General features: G+C 52.5%; 2 protein-coding genes across 3 annotated transcripts in view; one reads left to right on the top strand and one right to left on the bottom strand.

Annotated features, from left to right (window-relative positions):
- Positions 1-238: 238 nt before the first annotated feature.
- LOC308113609 (olfactory receptor 1P1) lies at positions 239-1,348 on the bottom strand (the record flags this gene model as incomplete). The annotated part of the gene is made up of 1 exon (XM_080470003.1): positions 239-1,348. One exon carries the CDS (start codon positions 1,346-1,348, stop codon positions 239-241), a length of 1,110 nt encoding a protein of 369 aa, XP_080326129.1.
- Positions 1,349-5,670: 4,322 nt separating this feature from the next.
- LOC308112757 (phosphatidylinositol 4,5-bisphosphate 3-kinase catalytic subunit gamma isoform) overlaps positions 5,671-17,450 on the top strand; it is a 130,335-nt gene continuing 118,555 nt past the window's right edge. Inside the window, exons 1-2 of one of the 2 annotated variants that reach the window (XM_080468500.1) lie at positions 5,671-5,762; positions 5,851-6,057. In XM_080468500.1, coding sequence (XP_080324626.1) covers positions 5,739-5,762; positions 5,851-6,057 — 231 coding nt within the window. In that variant the 5' untranslated portion in view covers positions 5,671-5,738. The remainder of the gene's footprint in view (positions 5,763-5,850; positions 6,058-17,450) is intronic. The other variant, XM_080468501.1, reaches the window with a different exon arrangement.

Below are 17,450 nucleotides of genomic sequence, written 5' to 3' on the forward strand. Positions count from 1 at the left end.
ATGGTTGTTATAATGTGGCTGGTTGTGCACCTGCTTTACTTTGGAATTCAGTGGCGTCACCAGACCTGACATAAAATCTTGTCCCACCAACAATGTACATCTAGAAACGCCACTGCATTCACTTGATGTCAGCTGAAAAGGTTTCGGAGTTTCACCAGCTCCCTGTGACCCTAATACGCAACTTTGGAAGGTGAATGGATGAACAGGTTGGTGGATGGCTGTGATGCAGACCATCAGTCTACCGGGCTGCATCTCGGTTTGCGGACAGGACTTCACTGACGAGGCGGCTGCTCGTCTCCATCCAGTCGCGGATGAGTCGGCCAAACGCCCGCCGCACCTCCACGTTCCTCAGGCCGTACACCAGCGGGTTGACGCACGGTGGCACCATGAGCATCAAGAGCAGCAGCAGGTGAAACGCGGTCGCCGTGTTCTTCACTGTGGAGCCCCTCACCATGGCCGCGGGACCCTCGATCTCCCACAGCGCGTCTGATATGACCTTAAGCAGCAGCGGCATCAGCTGCAGCAGCAGCATGGCGCAGTAGAACAGCACCATTCTGCGCGCCCTCACGTTCACTGCGTTAAAAGGCACCACGGCGTTTCGCGCGTCCTGGTACATCCTCACGTAGGAGAAGGCGTAGGCCAGCAGGCACAGGAGCAGGGTGAGGGAGCCCATCACTTTGCAGAAGAGGGCAGAGGCGCGCGGGAAGCCCAAGTGCTGCTCCACCACGTCCGGCTCGCACAGCAGCCCCGAGGTGACGGCCGTATTCACCCCTCGCGCCCCCATGTGCACCAGCAACGTGTTGATGATCCCGATCGTGATGGAATACAGCCAGATGAGGGCGAGAATCCAGCGCAGGCGCTTGCGGGTGAGGATGGTCAAGTAGTGGATGGCGTGGCACACGTACAGGTAGCGCTCCAACGCCATGCAGGTGATGGTGACGAGGCTGCAGAACACGCTGATGGAGCCCACAAAGTACTGGACGTAACACCAGCCGCTGAACGCCATAGTCCGGCGCTGGGCCATTGAATGGATGACAGCCAGTCCGCACGTGACGGTCTGGATCAAGTCACTTAAGATCAGATTCTTGAGGAAAGTGAAGCGCGGCTGCCACCAGAGGTCCTCGGACTGTCCGAGGCAATACAGAGTGAGTAGGTTGATCAGGAACGAAAAGACAATGAGCAAGATAAAGACGCAGAGCATCGCTGCGACCTCCTTCCCGTGAGGCAGGATGGAGAGGAACAGGCACCTGGCGAGATCCAGCTGCTCCGTTACGCACGGCTCGGTGAGGTTGTCTTGGCTGAACCAGGCGGGCTCATCCGTCACGTTGTCCGGCTCGACCGCTGCCATCACGATACCAACGTGTTAAAGAAGATGTCGCCTCAATAAGCCACGATCCGTCGATATAATTCTCACGACGCCCACGTCGCGGCGGTGCGCTTTCATCCGCTCACGTTCTACAGTGTCAGTGCGCGCAAACGCAGCTGAACTTTGCGCGAGGCGCCTCTGTGTGCATGCTGTGACTTTGTTTTGTAACTACTCCTTGTTATTTTTTTCTGTTCCCTTATATTCACTGTTGGTCATCGAGGTTCCACTCTGTTTTTCCATCCATTGCATTTGTGAATTTATCAGTAACAGTAGAATTCTGTGATGTGATTCTTGTTGGTTTAAATATGATTGGAAACAGACCTACTGTATGTTGAATTCAGTGGATGTTTTCAGTCCTGCTGAATATTTAAGATCAATGTTAAAGTCCCAACCTAAAAACGTTAACTTATAATTATTATTATTATTATATTGTATATTGTTATATTAACTCCTGTCTAACAGCTCTGTGAGTTTATCAGTGGAGGTCTTGACACTAATCCCTGTTATACACAAGGGATTGGAGCATCTTTAGCATTTTCATTAATAATTTCCACTGTGACCATTACCATTATGTTGTCTGCAACAGTTACCAACAATCTTACATTTAAAATTTGAGTTTATGTACGGACCCTCCACCTATTTTGTTACTTCTGTTGACACAATACAACTCATATCCATCTATCTGAAATTCCTTCATATCCATTCTTTAGCCAAGTTTCTGATACTGTGATCATACTAAAACTCTCCCTGTTTGAAGTAATCTTTTATTTGTGTCAAGTTTGACTCTTTGACTGTTGAAGTGAATAATAGACAGAGTACCATTTAGTATTATTTCTCTAATCAAAGTCCTTCATTCCCTCTGCTTTTACGCTCCTAAACACAGACTACACCCATTTAAAAATATATTACCTTCTAAATGCCCTTTAAATGACTGTATTTAGAAGACATCATTTATTTATTGTCTTCGTTCTTTTTTATTATTGTTCTTACTGTTTAACTGTTTTTATACGGCCGTGGTTTATTTAATCTTATGTGTTTTATCTTATTTTTTTATCATATCAGATTGTTTTCTCTCGATGTCCCATGCTTAATTATTCTCTTGACAGATTGATGATTAAATTATTGACTATTTATTTATTGACTGAATGCATGCATGAATGTAGACATGAGGAAGATATAAATGAATTGCCCCTTGTGGGATGAATAAAGTTCTGTGAACTAAACTGAACTATAGATTCATCTCTGGGGTGGGGGTGTGTGTGTGTGTGTGTGTGTGGGGGGGGGATGAAAACATCAGTATTCACAATAAGAATAATACATGTACGGGACAAGTAAGATAGAATAGTTATCATAGAAATACAAAAGTGTGTGGTAGTTTGAATCTTAATATAAACTATAGTTAAAAAGCACAACATTTACATTTTAAAATATTGCTGTTCATAAACTGCTTACAGTACTAGTAATTCAACTTGTATTTATGTACTAACTTTTTGTGTAAAGCTTTTTTCAGCTGCATGAATGGGAAGTTTTGGAGGCATCCTGTCTTCCTCCTGGCCAGGAGAACCGCACGGGGCTTTACTGCAGAGTGTCCGAAAAGATGCTCTCACCACCATAAAGAAACATTATGAAAGTCTTCTTGATGGTAATGATGGAAACATGCATGTGTTATTTTAGCAGAACAATTTTTAGGTAAACTAATATCTACACCTCTGCACCCACACGTTTTTTTTTAAATATTGGTGATATTTAGCCTTAATTCATTCCATTGTGATCAAATGTTTCACTGTATATCTTTATACAACCTCTGCAATTCTTTGTGCTCTAATCACACGGTCTGTATGGACTGACGTTTCTGAACGGTGGTGTGTAGAATCATCCAGTTACAGCGTGCAGGTCATGAGTGTTAATGTTCGTAGGGTTACATGGTATTCAGATACTATTTCTTTACCATTTATCCTTTGTTTAATGCTATAATTGTACATTTCTTCTTCTCAAAAGTGACTATGGCAGCCAGTCACCGACCTGGCTGGTTTTCCAACAACCACACCTCTGTAGCCAACCGCCCAGAGCAAAATCCACCACTGGTGGCAGCAGAGCCAAGAACCAGGATGGAGGAGAGGCCAGGACCAAGAACTAGGATGGAGGAGAGGCCAGGACCAAGAACCAGGACCAAGAACCAGGATGGAGGAGAGGCCAGGACCAAGAACCAGGATGGAGGAGAGGCCAGGACCAAGAACCAGGACCAAAAACCAGGATGGAGGAGAGGCCAGGACCAAGAACCAGGATGGAGGAGAGGCCAGGACCAAGAACCAGGATGGAGTAGAGGCCAGGACCAAGAACCAGGATGGAGGCGAGGCCAGGACCAAGAACCAGGACCAAGAACCAGGATGGAGGAGAGGCCAGGACCAAGAACCAGGATGGAGTAGAGGCCAGGACCAAGAACCAGGACCAAGAACCAGGATGTAGGAGAGGCCAGGACCAAGAACCAGGATGGAGGAGAGGCCAGGACCAAGAACCAGGACCAAGAACCAGGATGGAGGAGAGGCCAGGACCAAGAACCAGGACCAAGAACCAGGACCAAGAACCAGGATGTAGGAGAGGCCAGGACTTCATGTCTTCATGTGTTGTGCTTGTTGGTCAGCTGTCATGTTGGTATTGATAAAGTACTGATGCATAATAGAGGCCTTACGTTGGATTCAGATTGTGTTTTTACTGTAGGACATAATGTGCGGCTGCTGCATAGGCAACAATACTTTTTTTGGTGGGGGGTATTTTGTTCCTGCTGGCCCTGACTGAAACACCACCGCACGCTACTGCATACCGTATGAAAAACCAGGAGGCAGCGCAGGTTGATGACGACCCTGTTATTATTTACATGAGGCAGGAGGGGGCCAGCGAAATCAAAAAGAAATGAAGCCCGTGTCTGTGTGTGTAATACGTTCAGCATGTTGACAAAGTTAATAGTTCGCCATGTTTTAATTTTGTTTGTTTGTATCTTCTTGTTGTTTTTTCTGTTTTGGTTTTTTCTTTCTTTCTACCTCCCTTGTCTTCTTTTGATATTGCACTTCCTATTATACTTTTAAGTACCGTGAGTATATGTTGATTGTAACTGTTTTTGCTTGTTTTGTTTTTTCTGTAATATGTTTGAGTGCAATAAAGTTTATTGAAAAAAACAAAAGGAGGGGGTCAGCGTGGTTCGATAATAACAACACTTTCATTATTTACATGGCTGCTAGGGGGCGCTGTATAAACGTAACTCCTGGTCATAATTTGAGGCACGTAAAAACAACCTTTTTGGTCGTTTTGCAGAGGAGGACAGTCTCTAATAAAATCAGTCAAATGAAGACCACGGTAATAAAGATGGAAAGAATGATGTGTGGTTAACAATATGTCAAATCTGCAATATGGTGTCCATCTCTGTGTTCTTTGATAATTACATGCTTTAACCTGCCATTTGGCCTTGGGGGAATATTAAATTGCCCTGTGGTAACTTTCAATCTCAACTTCCCATTCCCCTGGAGGAAATACCAGAGGCTGTCTCACACAAACTATTCATTTTGCGTCTTCGTTGAACATAAACTTTTACAGTGCTGATAGTAACAGGAAGTAAACTCTGCGTTTCATAACTGGTTTAACTTCCTTTGGCGGCAGTAACCTGAAACGAATGCTATCACTGCTATTTAATGAGCCGTGGGTGCGTGGGGCCCAGACATCCATCTGGACGAAACTTTGGCAGGTTCCATCCACCAAAGCTTCTGTTCTGGAAGCACCTGAAGAGGCTGATCTAATCTCTGTTTTAATGTCAGGCTTGAAATCTTTCTCTCTTGCAATGCTTAGGGCACAACAAGTGAAAACTTGGTTGAGCCTACTCAAGATCAAATTAGGCTGATTGAGGAACCCTGAAAAGACTCATGTTCTTGATACAGTATCACAGTATGGTTATTTTGGTCTAGTGCCGTGCAATAAAAATCATGTAGCACAACCATCTAATTTAAAGTCCATCTGCACTTTATTCCACAGCGACCTCGTAAAACAACGAGCCAAACCACATGAAGTGGCTGTGCTTGTGTTCATCCATTTGACTTAAAAACAAAAAAAAATGAAAAAGCAAAGTTACCATGAAATCCAAACGGTAGGTTTAATGTTTCAGTGGAACCATTTGTTATGCAGCCGTTATCTGTAATTTGAAATCTGGCTTGTAAAGACAACAAGAAACAGGGAAGTCAGTTTTGTGCCATTGCCATATTTGGAATAATCCCGTTGTGAAGAACTGTAATGAAGAATGAGGAAGTCCCTGAACAATCACTAAAAGAGAGCACAGCCACTCTGATGGTCAAACAGGTACTGACTCACACAGTCTGAGCCTTGGGACATGAGCAAACCGGTACGACCTGATGTGAGATAAGGTTCACTCTATTGCTTTTTTGAACAACCCCTGTGTTGTCTTGCAGAGATGCTGCATTGAAAAGCTTTTCTCTCTTTAGGTCCCAATGGAAGCAGCTGTTCTGCCCAAGATGTCGATGCAGGGCCGCTTCGAGAACAACCTGAAGTTTATTTGCGAGATCACGCCCGGGCCGGGCGTTCTACAGACATCTCTTGATGAGGATCACAAGCTGTGTTGTGACTCGGTGACGGTCCTTCTGCCTGCACAGTGCAGCGTCTACCAGCTGAGACTACGCATCTGCATGCAGGTATACAGACCCCGAGGATGGACTAATGGTACAAAGTGTGTCTTTAAACTGATGACTTTTTATCTTCTTCCTCCTAATCTGAAACGCTCAGGTGTTATACTAAGAGACGCAAGTCAGTGATTACAAATACTCACATTACTGTAATTAAGTAGAATTTTGTTATACTTTTATCAAGTTTAAGATGAACTATATAGGATTGTTCCTAGATAGTTTACAAACAGGAGAGGTTAAACTGAATAGGGGGGGTTTGAGTGCGGATTTGAAGGCAGGAAGAGAGTCCATGTCCTGGGGGGGGGGGGGGGGGGGGGGGGGCAGAGCGACTTAAGGCTCGATGAGTTGGAGTTCATGGAGGATTATTTGACGAAGGCCATGGAAAACGGAGTTGGAATAGTCCAGACGTGAGGTGACAAGGGTATGGACCAGGATGGCAGTGCTGTTGGCTGTGACGGAGTGACGGAGTGACGGAGGGACGGAGGGACGGAGAAAGTGGATGTGTCTGAGGTGGAAGAAAGCGGTTCGGGTGATGGTACTGAAGTGGGAATGAAATGATAAGGAGCTGTCGAGGATGACTCGCAGACCTGGGGGGCGGGAGAGTGAGTTTTCAATCTTTTGGGATATATTGTCAGTTTTGGAGAGAATTGATGTTTTGCCAATGAGAAGGGCCTCGGTTTTGTCGCTGTTTAATTTGAGTGAGTTGTGAGAGATCTAGGTGTTTACTTTGTGCAAGCATTCACAGAGGGAAGTTGGAGGCTGGAAGATGATGTAGTGGAAAGGTAGAGCTGGGGGAGGGTGTGGTGGAGAGGTAGAGGTAGAGGAGGGTGTGGTGGAGAAGTAGAGCTGGGTGAGGGTGTAGTGGAGAGGTAGAGGTGGTTGAGGGTCTAGTGGTGAGGTAGAGCTGGAGGAGGGTGTAGTGGAGAGGTAGAGGTGGATGAGGGTCTAGTGGAGAGGTAGAGGTGGAGGAGGGTCTAGTGGAGAGGTAGAGCTGGAGGAGGGTGTAGTGGAGAGGTAGAGGTGGATGAGGGTCTAGTGGAGAGGTAGAGGTGGAGGAGGGTGTAGTTGAGAGGTAGAGCTGGGGGGGTGTAGTGGAGAGGTAGAGCTGGAGGAGGGTCTAGTGGAGAGGTAGAGGTGGAGGAGGGTGTAGTGGAGACGTAGAGGTGGGGGAGGGTGTATTGGAGGGGTAGAGCTGGAGGAGGGTGTAGTGGAGAGGTAGAGGTGGAGGAGGGTGTAGTGGAGAGGTAGAGCTGGAGGAGGGTGTAGTGGAGAGGTAGAGGTGGATGAGGGCCTAGTGGAGAGTTAGAGGTGGAGGAGGGTGTAGTGGAGAGGTAGAGCTGGAGGAGGGCGTAGTGGAGAGGTAGAGGTGGAGGAGGGTCTAGTGGTGAGGTAGAGGTGGAGGAGGGTGTAGTGGAGAGGTTGAGCTGGGGGAGGGTGTAGTGGAGAGGTAGAGCTGGAGGAGGGTCTAGTAGAGAGGTAGAGGTGGAGGAGGGTGTAGTGGAGAGGTAGAGCTGGAGGAGGGTGTAGTGGAGAGTTAGAGCTGGAGGAGGGTGTAGTGGAGAGGTAGAGCTGGAGGAGGGTGTAGTGGAGAGGTAGAGGTGGGGGAGGGTGTAGTGGAGGGGTAGAGCTGGAGGAGGGTGTAGTGGAGAGGTAGAGGTGGAGGAGGGTCTAGTGGAGAGGTAGAGGTGGATGAGGGTCTAGTGGAGAGGTTGAGCTGGAGGAGGGTGTAGTGGAAAGGTAGAGGTGGAGGAGGATGTAGTGGAGAGGTAGAGCTGGGGGAGGGTGTTGTGGAGAGTTAGAGCAGGAGGAGGGTCTAGTGGAGAGGTAGAGGTGGAGGAGGGTGTAGTGGAGAGGTAGAGGTGGATGAGGGTCTAGTGGAGAGGTTGAGCTGGAGAAGGGTGTAGTGGAGAGGTAGAGGTGGAGGAGGGTCTAGTAGAGAGGTAGAGGTGGAGTAGGGTGTAGTGGAGAGGTAGAGCTGGAGGAGGGTGTAGTGGAGAGGTAGAGGTGGAGGAGGGTCTAGTGGAGAGGTAGAGCTGGAGGAGGGTGTAGTGGAGAGGTAGAGCTGGATGAGGGTCTAGTGGTGAGGTAGAGCTGGAGGAGGGTGTAGTGGAGAGGTAGAGGTGGAGGAGGGTCTAGTGGAGAGGTAGAGCTGGAGGAGGGTCTAGTAGAGAGGTAGAGGTGGAGGAGGGTGTAGTGGAGAGGTAGAGGTGGGGGAGGGTGTAGTGGAGGGGTAGAGCTGGAGGAGGGTGTAGTGGAGAGGTAGAGGTGGAGGAGGGTCTAGTGGAGAGGTAGAGGTGGATGAGGGTCTAGTGGAGAGGTAGAGGTGGATGAGGGTCTAGTGGAGAGGTTGAGCTGGAGGAGGGTGTAGTGGAAAGGTAGAGGTGGAGGAGGATGTAGTGGAGAGGTAGAGCTGGGGGAGGGTGTAGTGGAGAGTTAGAGCAGGAGGAGGGTCTAGTGGAGAGGTAGAGGTGGAGGAGGGTGTAGTGGAGAGGTAGAGGTGGATGAGGGTCTAGTGGTGAGGTAGAGCTGGAGGAGGGTCTAGTGGAGAGGTAGAGGTGGGGGAGGGTGTAGTGGAGGGGTAGACCTGGAGGAGGGTGTAGTGGAGAGGTAGAGGTGGAGGAGGGTGTAGTGGAGAGGTAGAGGTGGATGAGGGTCTAGTGGAGAGTTAGAGGTGGAGGAGGGTGTAGTGGAGAGGTAGAGCTGGGGGAGAGTGTAGTGGAGAGGTAGAGCTGGAGGAGGGTCTAGTGGAGAGGTAGAGGTGGATGAGGGTCTAGTGGAGAGTTAGAGGTGGAGGAGGGTGTAGTGGAGAGGTAGAGCTGGAGGAGGGTGTAGTGGAGAGGTAGAGGTGGATGAGGGTCTAGTGGAGAGGTAGAGGTGGAGGAGGGTGTAGTGGAGAGGTAGAGCTGGAGGAGGGTCTAGTGGAGAGGTAGAGCTGGAGGAGGGTGTAGTGGAGAGGTAGAGGTGGATGAGGGTCTAGTGGAGAGGTTGAGCTGGAGGAGGGTGTAGTGGAGAGGTAGAGGTGGAGGAGGGTCTAGTAGAGAGGTAGAGGTGGAGTAGGGTGTAGTGGAGAGGTAGAGCTGGAGGAGGGTGTAGTGGAGAGGTAGAGGTGGAGGAGGATGTAGTGGAGAGGTAGAAGTGGATGAGGGTCTAGTGGAGAGGTTGAGCTGGAGGAGGGTGTAGTGGAGAGGTAGAGGTGGAGGAGGGTCTAGTAGAGAGGTAGAGGTGGAGTAGGGTGTAGTGGAGAGGTAGAGCTGGAGAAGGGTGTAGTGGAGAGGTAGAGGTGGAGGAGGGTCTAGTAGAGAGGTAGAGGTGGAGTAGGGTGTAGTGGAGAGGTAGAGCTGGAGGAGGGTGTAGTGGAGAGGTAGAGGTGGAGGAGGGTGTAGTGGAGAGGTAGAGGTGGGGGAGGGTCTATTGGAGAGGTAGAGGTGGATGAGGGTCTAGTGGAGAGGTTGAGCTGGAGGAGGGTGTAGTGGAGAGGTAGAGATGGAGGAGGATGTAGTGGAGAGGTAGAGCTGGGGGAGGGTGTAGTGGAGAGTTAGAGCTGGAGGAGGGTCTAGTGGAGAGGTAGAGGTGGAGGAGGGTCTAGTGGAGAGGTAGAGCTGGAGGAGGGTGTAGTGGAGAGGTAGAGGTGGATGAGGGTCTAGTGGAGAGGTAGAGGTGGAGGAGGGTCTAGTAGAGAGATAGAGGTGGAGTAGGGTGTAGTGGAGAGGTAGAGCTGGAGGAGGGTGTAGTGGAGAGGTAGAGGTGGAGGAGGATGTAGTGGAGAGGTAGAGCTGGGGGAGGGTGTAGTGGAGAGGAAGAGCTGGAGGAGGGTGTAGTGGAGAGTTAGAGCTGGAGGAGGGTGTAGTGGAGAGGTAGAGGTGGAGGAGGGTCTAGTGGAGAGGTTGAGCTGGAGGAGGGTCTAGTGGTGAGGTAGAGCTGGAGGAGGGTCTAGTAGAGAGGTAGAGGTGGAGGAGGGTGTAGTGGAGAGGTAGAGGTGGGGGAGGGTCTATTGGAGAGGTAGAGGTGGATGAGGGTCTAGTGGAGAGGTTGAGCTGGAGGAGGGTGTAGTGGAGAGGTAGAGATGGAGGAGGATGTAGTGGAGAGGTAGAGCTGGGGGAGGGTCTAGTGGAGAGGTAGAGCTGGAGGAGGGTCTAGTAGAGAGGTAGAGGTGGAGGAGGGTGTAGTGGAGAGGTAGAGCTGGAGGAGGGTGTAGTGGAGAGTTAGAGCTGGAGGAGGGTGTAGTGGAGAGGTAGAGGTGGAGGAGGGTCTAGTGGAGAGGTTGAGCTGGAGGAGGGTCTAGTGGTGAGGTAGAGCTGGAGGAGGGTCTAGTAGAGAGGTAGAGGTGGAGGAGGGTGTAGTGGAGAGGTAGAGGTGGGGGAGGGTCTATTGGAGAGGTAGAGGTGGATGAGGGTCTAGTGGAGAGGTTGAGCTGGAGGAGGGTGTAGTGGAGAGGTAGAGATGGAGGAGGATGTAGTGGAGAGGTAGAGCTGGGGGAGGGTGTAGTGGAGAGTTAGAGCTGGAGGAGGGTCTAGTGGAGAGGTAGAGGTGGAGGAGGGTCTAGTGGAGAGGTAGAGCTGGAGGAGGATCTAGTGGAGAGGTAGAGGTGGAGGAGGGTCTAGTAGAGAGGTAGAGGTGGAGTAGGGTGTAGTGGAGAGGTAGAGTTGGAGGAGGGTGTAGTGGAGAGGTAGAGGTGGAGGAAGATGTAGTGGAGAGGTAGAGGTGGATGAGGGTCTAGTGGAGATATAGAGGTGGAGGAGGGTGTAGTGGAGAGGTAGAGCTGGAGGAGGGTGTAGTGGAGAGGTAGAGGTGGAGGAGGGTCTAGTGGAGAGGTAGAGCTGGAGGAGGGTCTAGTGGAGAGGTAGAGGTGGATGAGGGTCTAGTGGTGAGGTAGAGCTGGAGGAGGGTGTAGTGGAGAGGTCGAGGTGGATGAGCGTCTAGTAGAGAGGTAGAGCTGGAGGAGGGTGTAGTGGAGAGGTAGAGGTGGAGGAGGGTGTAGTGGAGAGGTAGAGCTGGAGGAGGGTCTAGTAGAGAGGTAGAGGTGGAGGAGGGTCTAGTGGTGAGGTAGAGCTGGAGGAGGGTGTAGTGGAGAGGTAGAGGTGGATGAGGGTCTAGTGGAGAGGTTGAGCTGGAGGAGGGTGTAGTGGAGAGGAAGAGGTGGAGGAGGGTCTAGTGGAGAGGTAGAGGTGGAGGAGGGTGTAGTGGAGAGGTAGAGGTGGAGGAGGGTCTAGTGGAGAGGTAGAGGTGGATGAGGGTCTAGTGGAGAGGTTGAGCTGGAGGAGGGTTTAGTGGAGAGGTAGAGGTGGAGGAGGGTCTAGTAGAGAGGTAGAGGTGCAGTAGGGTGTAGTGGAGAGGTAGAGCTGGAGGAGGGTGTAGTGGAGAGGTAGAGGTGGAGGAGGATGTAGTGGAGAGGTAGAGGTGGATGAGGGTCTAGTGGAGAGGTTGAGCTGGAGGATGGTGTAGTGGAGAGGTAGAGGTGGATGAGGGTCTAGTAGAGAGATAGAGGTGGAGTAGGGTGTAGTGGAGAGGTAGAGCTGGAGGAGGGTGTAGTGGAGAGGTAGAGGTGGATGAGGGTCAAGTGGAGAGTTAGAGGTGGAGGAGGGTGTAGTGGAGAGGTAGAGCTTGGGGAGGGTGTAGTGGAGAGGTAGAGGTGGAGGAGGGTCTAGTGGAGAAGTAGAGCTGGAGGAGGGTGTAGTGGAGAGGTCGAGGTGGATGAGGGTCTAGTAGAGAGGTAGAGCTGGAGGAGGGTGTAGTGGAGAGGTAGAGGTGGAGGAGGGTCTAGTGGAGAGGTAGAGCTGGAGGAGGGTGTAGTGGAGAGGTAGAGGTGGATGAGGGTCTAGTGGTGAGGTAGAGCTGGAGGAGGGTGTAGTGGAGAGGTAGAGGTGGATGAGGGTCTAGTAGAGAGGTAGAGCTGGAGGAGGGTCTAGTGGAGAGGTAGAGGTGGAGGAGGGTCTAGTGGAGAGGTAGAGCTGGAGGAGGGTCTAGTAGAGAGGTAGAGGTGGAGGAGGGTGTAGTGGAGAGGTAGAGGTGGGGGAGGGTGTAGTGGAGGGGTAGAGCTGGAGGAGGGTGTAGTGGAGAGGTAGAGGTGGAGGAGGGTGTAGTGGAAAGGTAGAGGTGGAGGAGGATGTAGTGGAGAGGTAGAGCTGGGGGAGGGTGTAGTGGAGAGTTAGAGCAGGAGGAGGGTCTAGTGGAGAGGTAGAGGTGGAGGAGGGTGTAGTGGAGAGGTAGAGGTGGATGAGGGTCTAGTGGTGAGGTAGAGCTGGAGGAGGGTCTAGTGGAGAGGTAGAGGTGGGGGAGGGTGTAGTGGAGGGGTTGACCTGGAGGAGGGTGTAGTGGAGAGGTAGAGGTGGAGGAGGGTGTAGTGGAGAGGTAGAGGTGGGGGAGAGTGTAGTGGAGAGGTAGAGGTGGAGGAGGGTCTAGTGGAGTGGTAGAGCTGGAGGAGGGTGTAGTGGAGAGGTAGAGGTGGATGAGGGTCTAGTGGTGAGGTAGAGCTGGAGGAGGGTGTAGTGGAGAGGTCGAGGTGGATGAGGGTCTAGTAGAGAGGTAGAGCTGGAGGAGGGTGTAGTGGAGAGGTAGAGGTGGAGGAGGGTGTAGTGGAGAGGTAGAGCTGGAGGAGGGTCTAGTAGAGAGGTAGAGGTGGAGGAGGGTCTAGTGGTGAGGTAGAGCTGGAGGAGGGTGTAGTGGAGAGGTAGAGGTGGATGAGGGTCTAGTGGAGAGGTTGAGCTGGAGGAGGGTGTAGTGGAGAGGTAGAGGTGGAGGAGGGTCTAGTGGAGAGGTAGAGCTGGAGGAGGGTCTAGTGGAGAGGTAGAGGTGGATGTGGGTCTAGTAGAGAGGTAGAGGTGGAGGAGGGTGTAGTGGAGAGGTAGAGGTGGAGGAGGGTCTAGTGGAGAGGTAGAGGTGGATGAGGGTCTAGTCGAGAGGTTGAGCTGGAGGAGGGTTTAGTGGAGAGGTAGAGGTGGAGGAGGGTCTAGTAGAGAGGTAGAGGTGGAGTAGGGTGTAGTGGAGAGGTAGAGCTGGAGGAGGGTGTAGTGGAGAGGTAAAGGTGGAGGAGGATGTAGTGGAGAGGTAGAGGTGGATGAGGGTCTAGTGGAGAGCTTGAGCTGGAGGAGGGTGTAGTGGAGAGGTAGAGGTGGAGGAGGGTCTAGTAGAGAGGTAGAGGTGGAGTAGGGTGTAGTGGAGAGGTAGAGCTGGAGGAGGGTGTAGTGGAGAGGTAGAGGTGGAGGAGGATGTAGTGGAGAGGTAGAGCTGGGGGAGGGTGTAGTGGAGAGGTAGAGGTGGAGGAGGGTCTAGTGGTGAGGTAGAGCTGGAGGAGGGTGTAGTGGAGAGGTCGAGGTGGATGAGGGTCTAGTAGAGAGGTAGAGCTGGAGGAGGGTGTAGTGGAGAGGTAGAGGTGGAGGAGGATCTAGTGGAGAGGTAGAGGTGGATGAGGGTCTAGTGGAGAGGTAGAGGTGGAGGAGGGTGTAGTGGAGAGGTAGAGCTGGGGGAGGGTGCAGTGGAGAGGTAGAGGTGGAGGAGGGTCTAGTGGAGAGGTAGAGCTGGAGGAGGGTGTAGTGGAGAGGTAGAGGTGGAGGAGGGTCTAGTAGAGAGGTAGAGGTGGAGTAGGGTGTAGTGGAGAGGTAGAGCTGGAGGAGGGTGTAGTGGAGAGGTAGAGGTGGAGGAGGGTCTAGTGGAGAGGTAGAGCTGGAGGAGGGTCTAGTGGAGAGGTAGAGGTGGATGTGGGTCTAGTAGAGAGGTAGAGGTGGAGGAGGGTGTAGTGGAGAGGTAGAGGTGGAGGAGGGTCTAGTGGAGAGGTAGAGGTGGATGAGGGTCTAGTGGAGAGGTTGAGCTGGAGGAGGGTTTAGTGGAGAGGTAGAGGTGGAGGAGGGTCTAGTAGAGAGGTAGAGGTGCAGTAGGGTGTAGTGGAGAGGTAGAGCTGGAGGAGGGTGTAGTGGAGAGGTAGAGGTGGAGGAGGGTGTAGTGGAGAGGTAGAGGTGGATGAGGGTCTAGTGGTGAGGTAGAGCTGGAGGAGGGTGTAGTGGAGAGGTAGAGGTGGATGAGGGTCTAGTAGAGAGGTAGAGCTGGAGGAGGGTCTAGTGGAGAGGTAGAGGTGGAGGAGGGTCTAGTGGAGAGGTAGAGCTGGAGGAGGGTCTAGTAGAGAGGTAGAGGTGGAGGAGGGTGTAGTGGAGAGGTAGAGGTGGGGGAGGGTGTAGTGGAGGGGTAGAGCTGGAGGAGGGTGTAGTGGAGAGGTAGAGGTGGAGGAGGGTCTAGTGGAGAGGTAGAGGTGGATGAGGGTCTAGTGGAGAGGTAGAGGTGGATGAGGGTCTAGTGGAGAGGTTGAGCTGGAGGAGGGTGTAGTGGAAAGGTAGAGGTGGAGGAGGATGTAGTGGAGAGGTCGAGCTGGGGGAGGGTGTTGTGGAGAGTTAGAGCAGGAGGAGGGTCTAGTGGAGAGGTAGAGGTGGAGGAGGGTGTAGTGGAGAGGTAGAGGTGGATGAGGGTCTAGTGGAGAGGTTGAGCTGGAGAAGGGTGTAGTGGAGAGGTAGAGGTGGAGGAGGGTCTAGTAGAGAGGTAGAGGTGGAGTAGGGTGTAGTGGAGAGGTAGAGTTGGAGGAGGGTGTAGTGGAGAGGTATAGGTGGAGGAGGATGTAGTGGAGAGGTAGAGGTGGATGAGGGTCTAGTGGAGAGTTAGAGGTGGAGGAGGGTGTAGTGGAGAGGTAGAGCTGGAGGAGGGTGTAGTGGAGAGGTAGAGGTGGAGGAGGGTCTAGTGGAGAGGTATAGCTGGAGGAGGGTGTAGTGGAGAGGTAGAGGTGGATGAGGGTCTAGTGGTGAGGTAGAGCTGGAGGAGGGTGTAGTGGAGAGGTCGAGGTGGATGAGGGTCTAGTAGAGAGGTAGAGCTGGAGGAGGGTGTAGTGGAGAGGTAGAGGTGGAGGAGGGTGTAGTGGAGAGGTAGAGGTGGATGAGGGTCTAGTGGAGAGTTAGAGGTGGAGGAGGGTGTAGTGGAGAGGTAGAGCTGGGGGAGGGTGTAGTGGAGAGGTTGAGCTGGAGGAGGGTGTAGTGGAGAGGTAGAGGTGGAGGAGGGTCTAGTGGAGAGGTAGACCTGGAGGAGGGTCTAGTGGAGAGGTAGAGGTGGATGTGGGTCTAGTAGAGAGGTAGAGGTGGAGGAGGGTGTAGTGGAGAGGTAGAGGTGGAGGAGGGTCTAGTGGAGAGGTAGAGGTGGATGAGGGTCTAGTGGAGAGGTTGAGCTGGAGGAGGGTTTAGTGGAGAGGTAGAGGTGGAGGAGGGTCTAGTAGAGAGGTAGAGGTGCAGTAGGGTGTAGTGGAGAGGTAGAGCTGGAGGAGGGTGTAGTGGAGAGGTAGAGGTGGATGAGGGTCTAGTGGAGAGGTTGAGCTGGAGGAGGGTGTAGTGGAGAGGTAGAGGTGGAGGAGGGTCTAGTGGAGAGGTAGAGCTGGAGGAGGGTCTAGTGGAGAGGTAGAGGTGGATGTGGGTCTAGTAGAGAGGTAGAGGTGGAGGAGGGTGTAGTGGAGAGGTAGAGGTGGAGGAGGGTCTAGTGGAGAGGTAGAGGTGGGGGAGGGTCTAGTGGAGAGGTTGAGCTGGAGGAGGGTTTAGTGGATAGGTAGAGGTGGAGGAGGGTCTAGTAGAGAGGTAGAGGTGCAGTAGGGTGTAGTGGAGAGGTAGAGCTGGAGGAGGGTGTAGTGGAGAGGTAGAGGTGGAGGAGGGTGTAGTGGAGAGGTAGAGGTGGATGAGGGTCTAGTGGTGAGGTAGAGCTGGAGGAGGGTGTAGTGGAGAGGTAGAGGTGGATGAGGGTCTAGTAGAGAGGTAGAGCTGGAGGAGGGTCTAGTGGAGAGGTAGAGGTGGAGGAGGGTCTAGTGGAGAGGTAGAGCTGGAGGAGGGTCTAGTAGAGAGGTAGAGGTGGAGGAGGGTGTAGTGGAGAGGTAGAGGTGGGGGAGGGTGTAGTGGAGGGGTAGAGCTGGAGGAGGGTGTAGTGGAGAGGTAGAGGTGGAGGAGGGTCTAGTGGAGAGGTAGAGGTGGATGAGGGTCTAGTGGAGAGGTTGAGCTGGAGGAGGGTGTAGTGGAAAGGTAGAGGTGGAGGAGGATGTAGTGGAGAGGTAGAGCTGGGGGAGGGTGTTGTGGAGAGTTAGAGCAGGAGGAGGGTCTAGTGGAGAGGTAGAGGTGGAGGAGGGTGTAGTGGAGAGGTAGAGGTGGATGAGGGTCTAGTGGAGAGGTTGAGCTGGAGAAGGGTGTAGTGGAGAGGTAGAGGTGGAGGAGGGTCTAGTAGAGAGGTAGAGGTGGAGTAGGGTGTAGTGGAGAGGTAGAGCTGGAGGAGGGTGTAGTGGAGAGGTAGAGGTGGAGGAGGGTCTAGTGGAGAGGTAGAGCTGGAGGAGGGTGTAGTGGAGAGGTAGAGCTGGATGAGGGTCTAGTGGTGAGGTAGAGCTGGAGGAGGGTGTAGTGGAGAGGTAGAGGTGGAGGAGGGTCTAGTGGAGAGGTAGAGCTGGAGGAGGGTCTAGTAGAGAGGTAGAGGTGGAGGAGGGTGTAGTGGAGAGGTAGAGGTGGGGGAGGGTGTAGTGGAGGGGTAGAGCTGGAGGAGGGTGTAGTGGAGAGGTAGAGGTGGAGGAGGGTCTAGTGGAGAGGTAGAGGTGGATGAGGGTCTAGTGGAGAGGTAGAGGTGGATGAGGGTCTAGTGGAGAGGTTGAGCTGGAGGAGGGTGTAGTGGAAAGGTAGAGGTGGAGGAGGATGTAGTGGAGAGGTAGAGCTGGGGGAGGGTGTAGTGGAGAGTTAGAGCAGGAGGAGGGTCTAGTGGAGAGGTAGAGGTGGAGGAGGGTGTAGTGGAGAGGTAGAGGTGGATGAGGGTCTAGTGGTGAGGTAGAGCTAGAGGAGGGTCTAGTGGAGAGGTAGAGGTGGGGGAGGGTGTAGTGGAGGGGTAGACCTGGAGGAGGGTGTAGTGGAGAGGTAGAGGTGGAGGAGGGTGTAGTGGAGAGGTAGAGGTGGATGAGGGTCTAGTGGAGAGTTAGAGGTGGAGGAGGGTGTAGTGGAGAGGTAGAGCTGGGGGAGAGTGTAGTGGAGAGGTAGAGCTGGAGGAGGGTCTAGTGGAGAGGTAGAGGTGGATGAGGGTCTAGTGGAGAGTTAGAGGTGGAGGAGGGTGTAGTGGAGAGGTAGAGCTGGAGGAGGGTGTAGTGGAGAGGTAGAGGTGGATGAGGGTCTAGTGGAGAGGTAGAGGTGGAGGAGGGTGTAGTGGAGAGGTAGAGCTGGAGGAGGGTCTAGTGGAGAGGTAGAGCTGGAGGAGGGTGTAGTGGAGAGGTAGAGGTGGATGAGGGTCTAGTGGAGAGGTTGAGCTGGAGGAGGGTGTAGTGGAGAGGTAGAGGTGGAGGAGGGTCTAGTAGAGAGGTAGAGGTGGAGTAGGGTGTAGTGGAGAGGTAGAGCTGGAGGAGGGTGTAGTGGAGAGGTAGAGGT

This window comes from Lipophrys pholis, assembly GCF_963383615.2.
Source record: "Lipophrys pholis genome assembly, chromosome: 8".
Taxonomy (NCBI): domain Eukaryota; kingdom Metazoa; phylum Chordata; class Actinopteri; order Blenniiformes; family Blenniidae; genus Lipophrys; species Lipophrys pholis.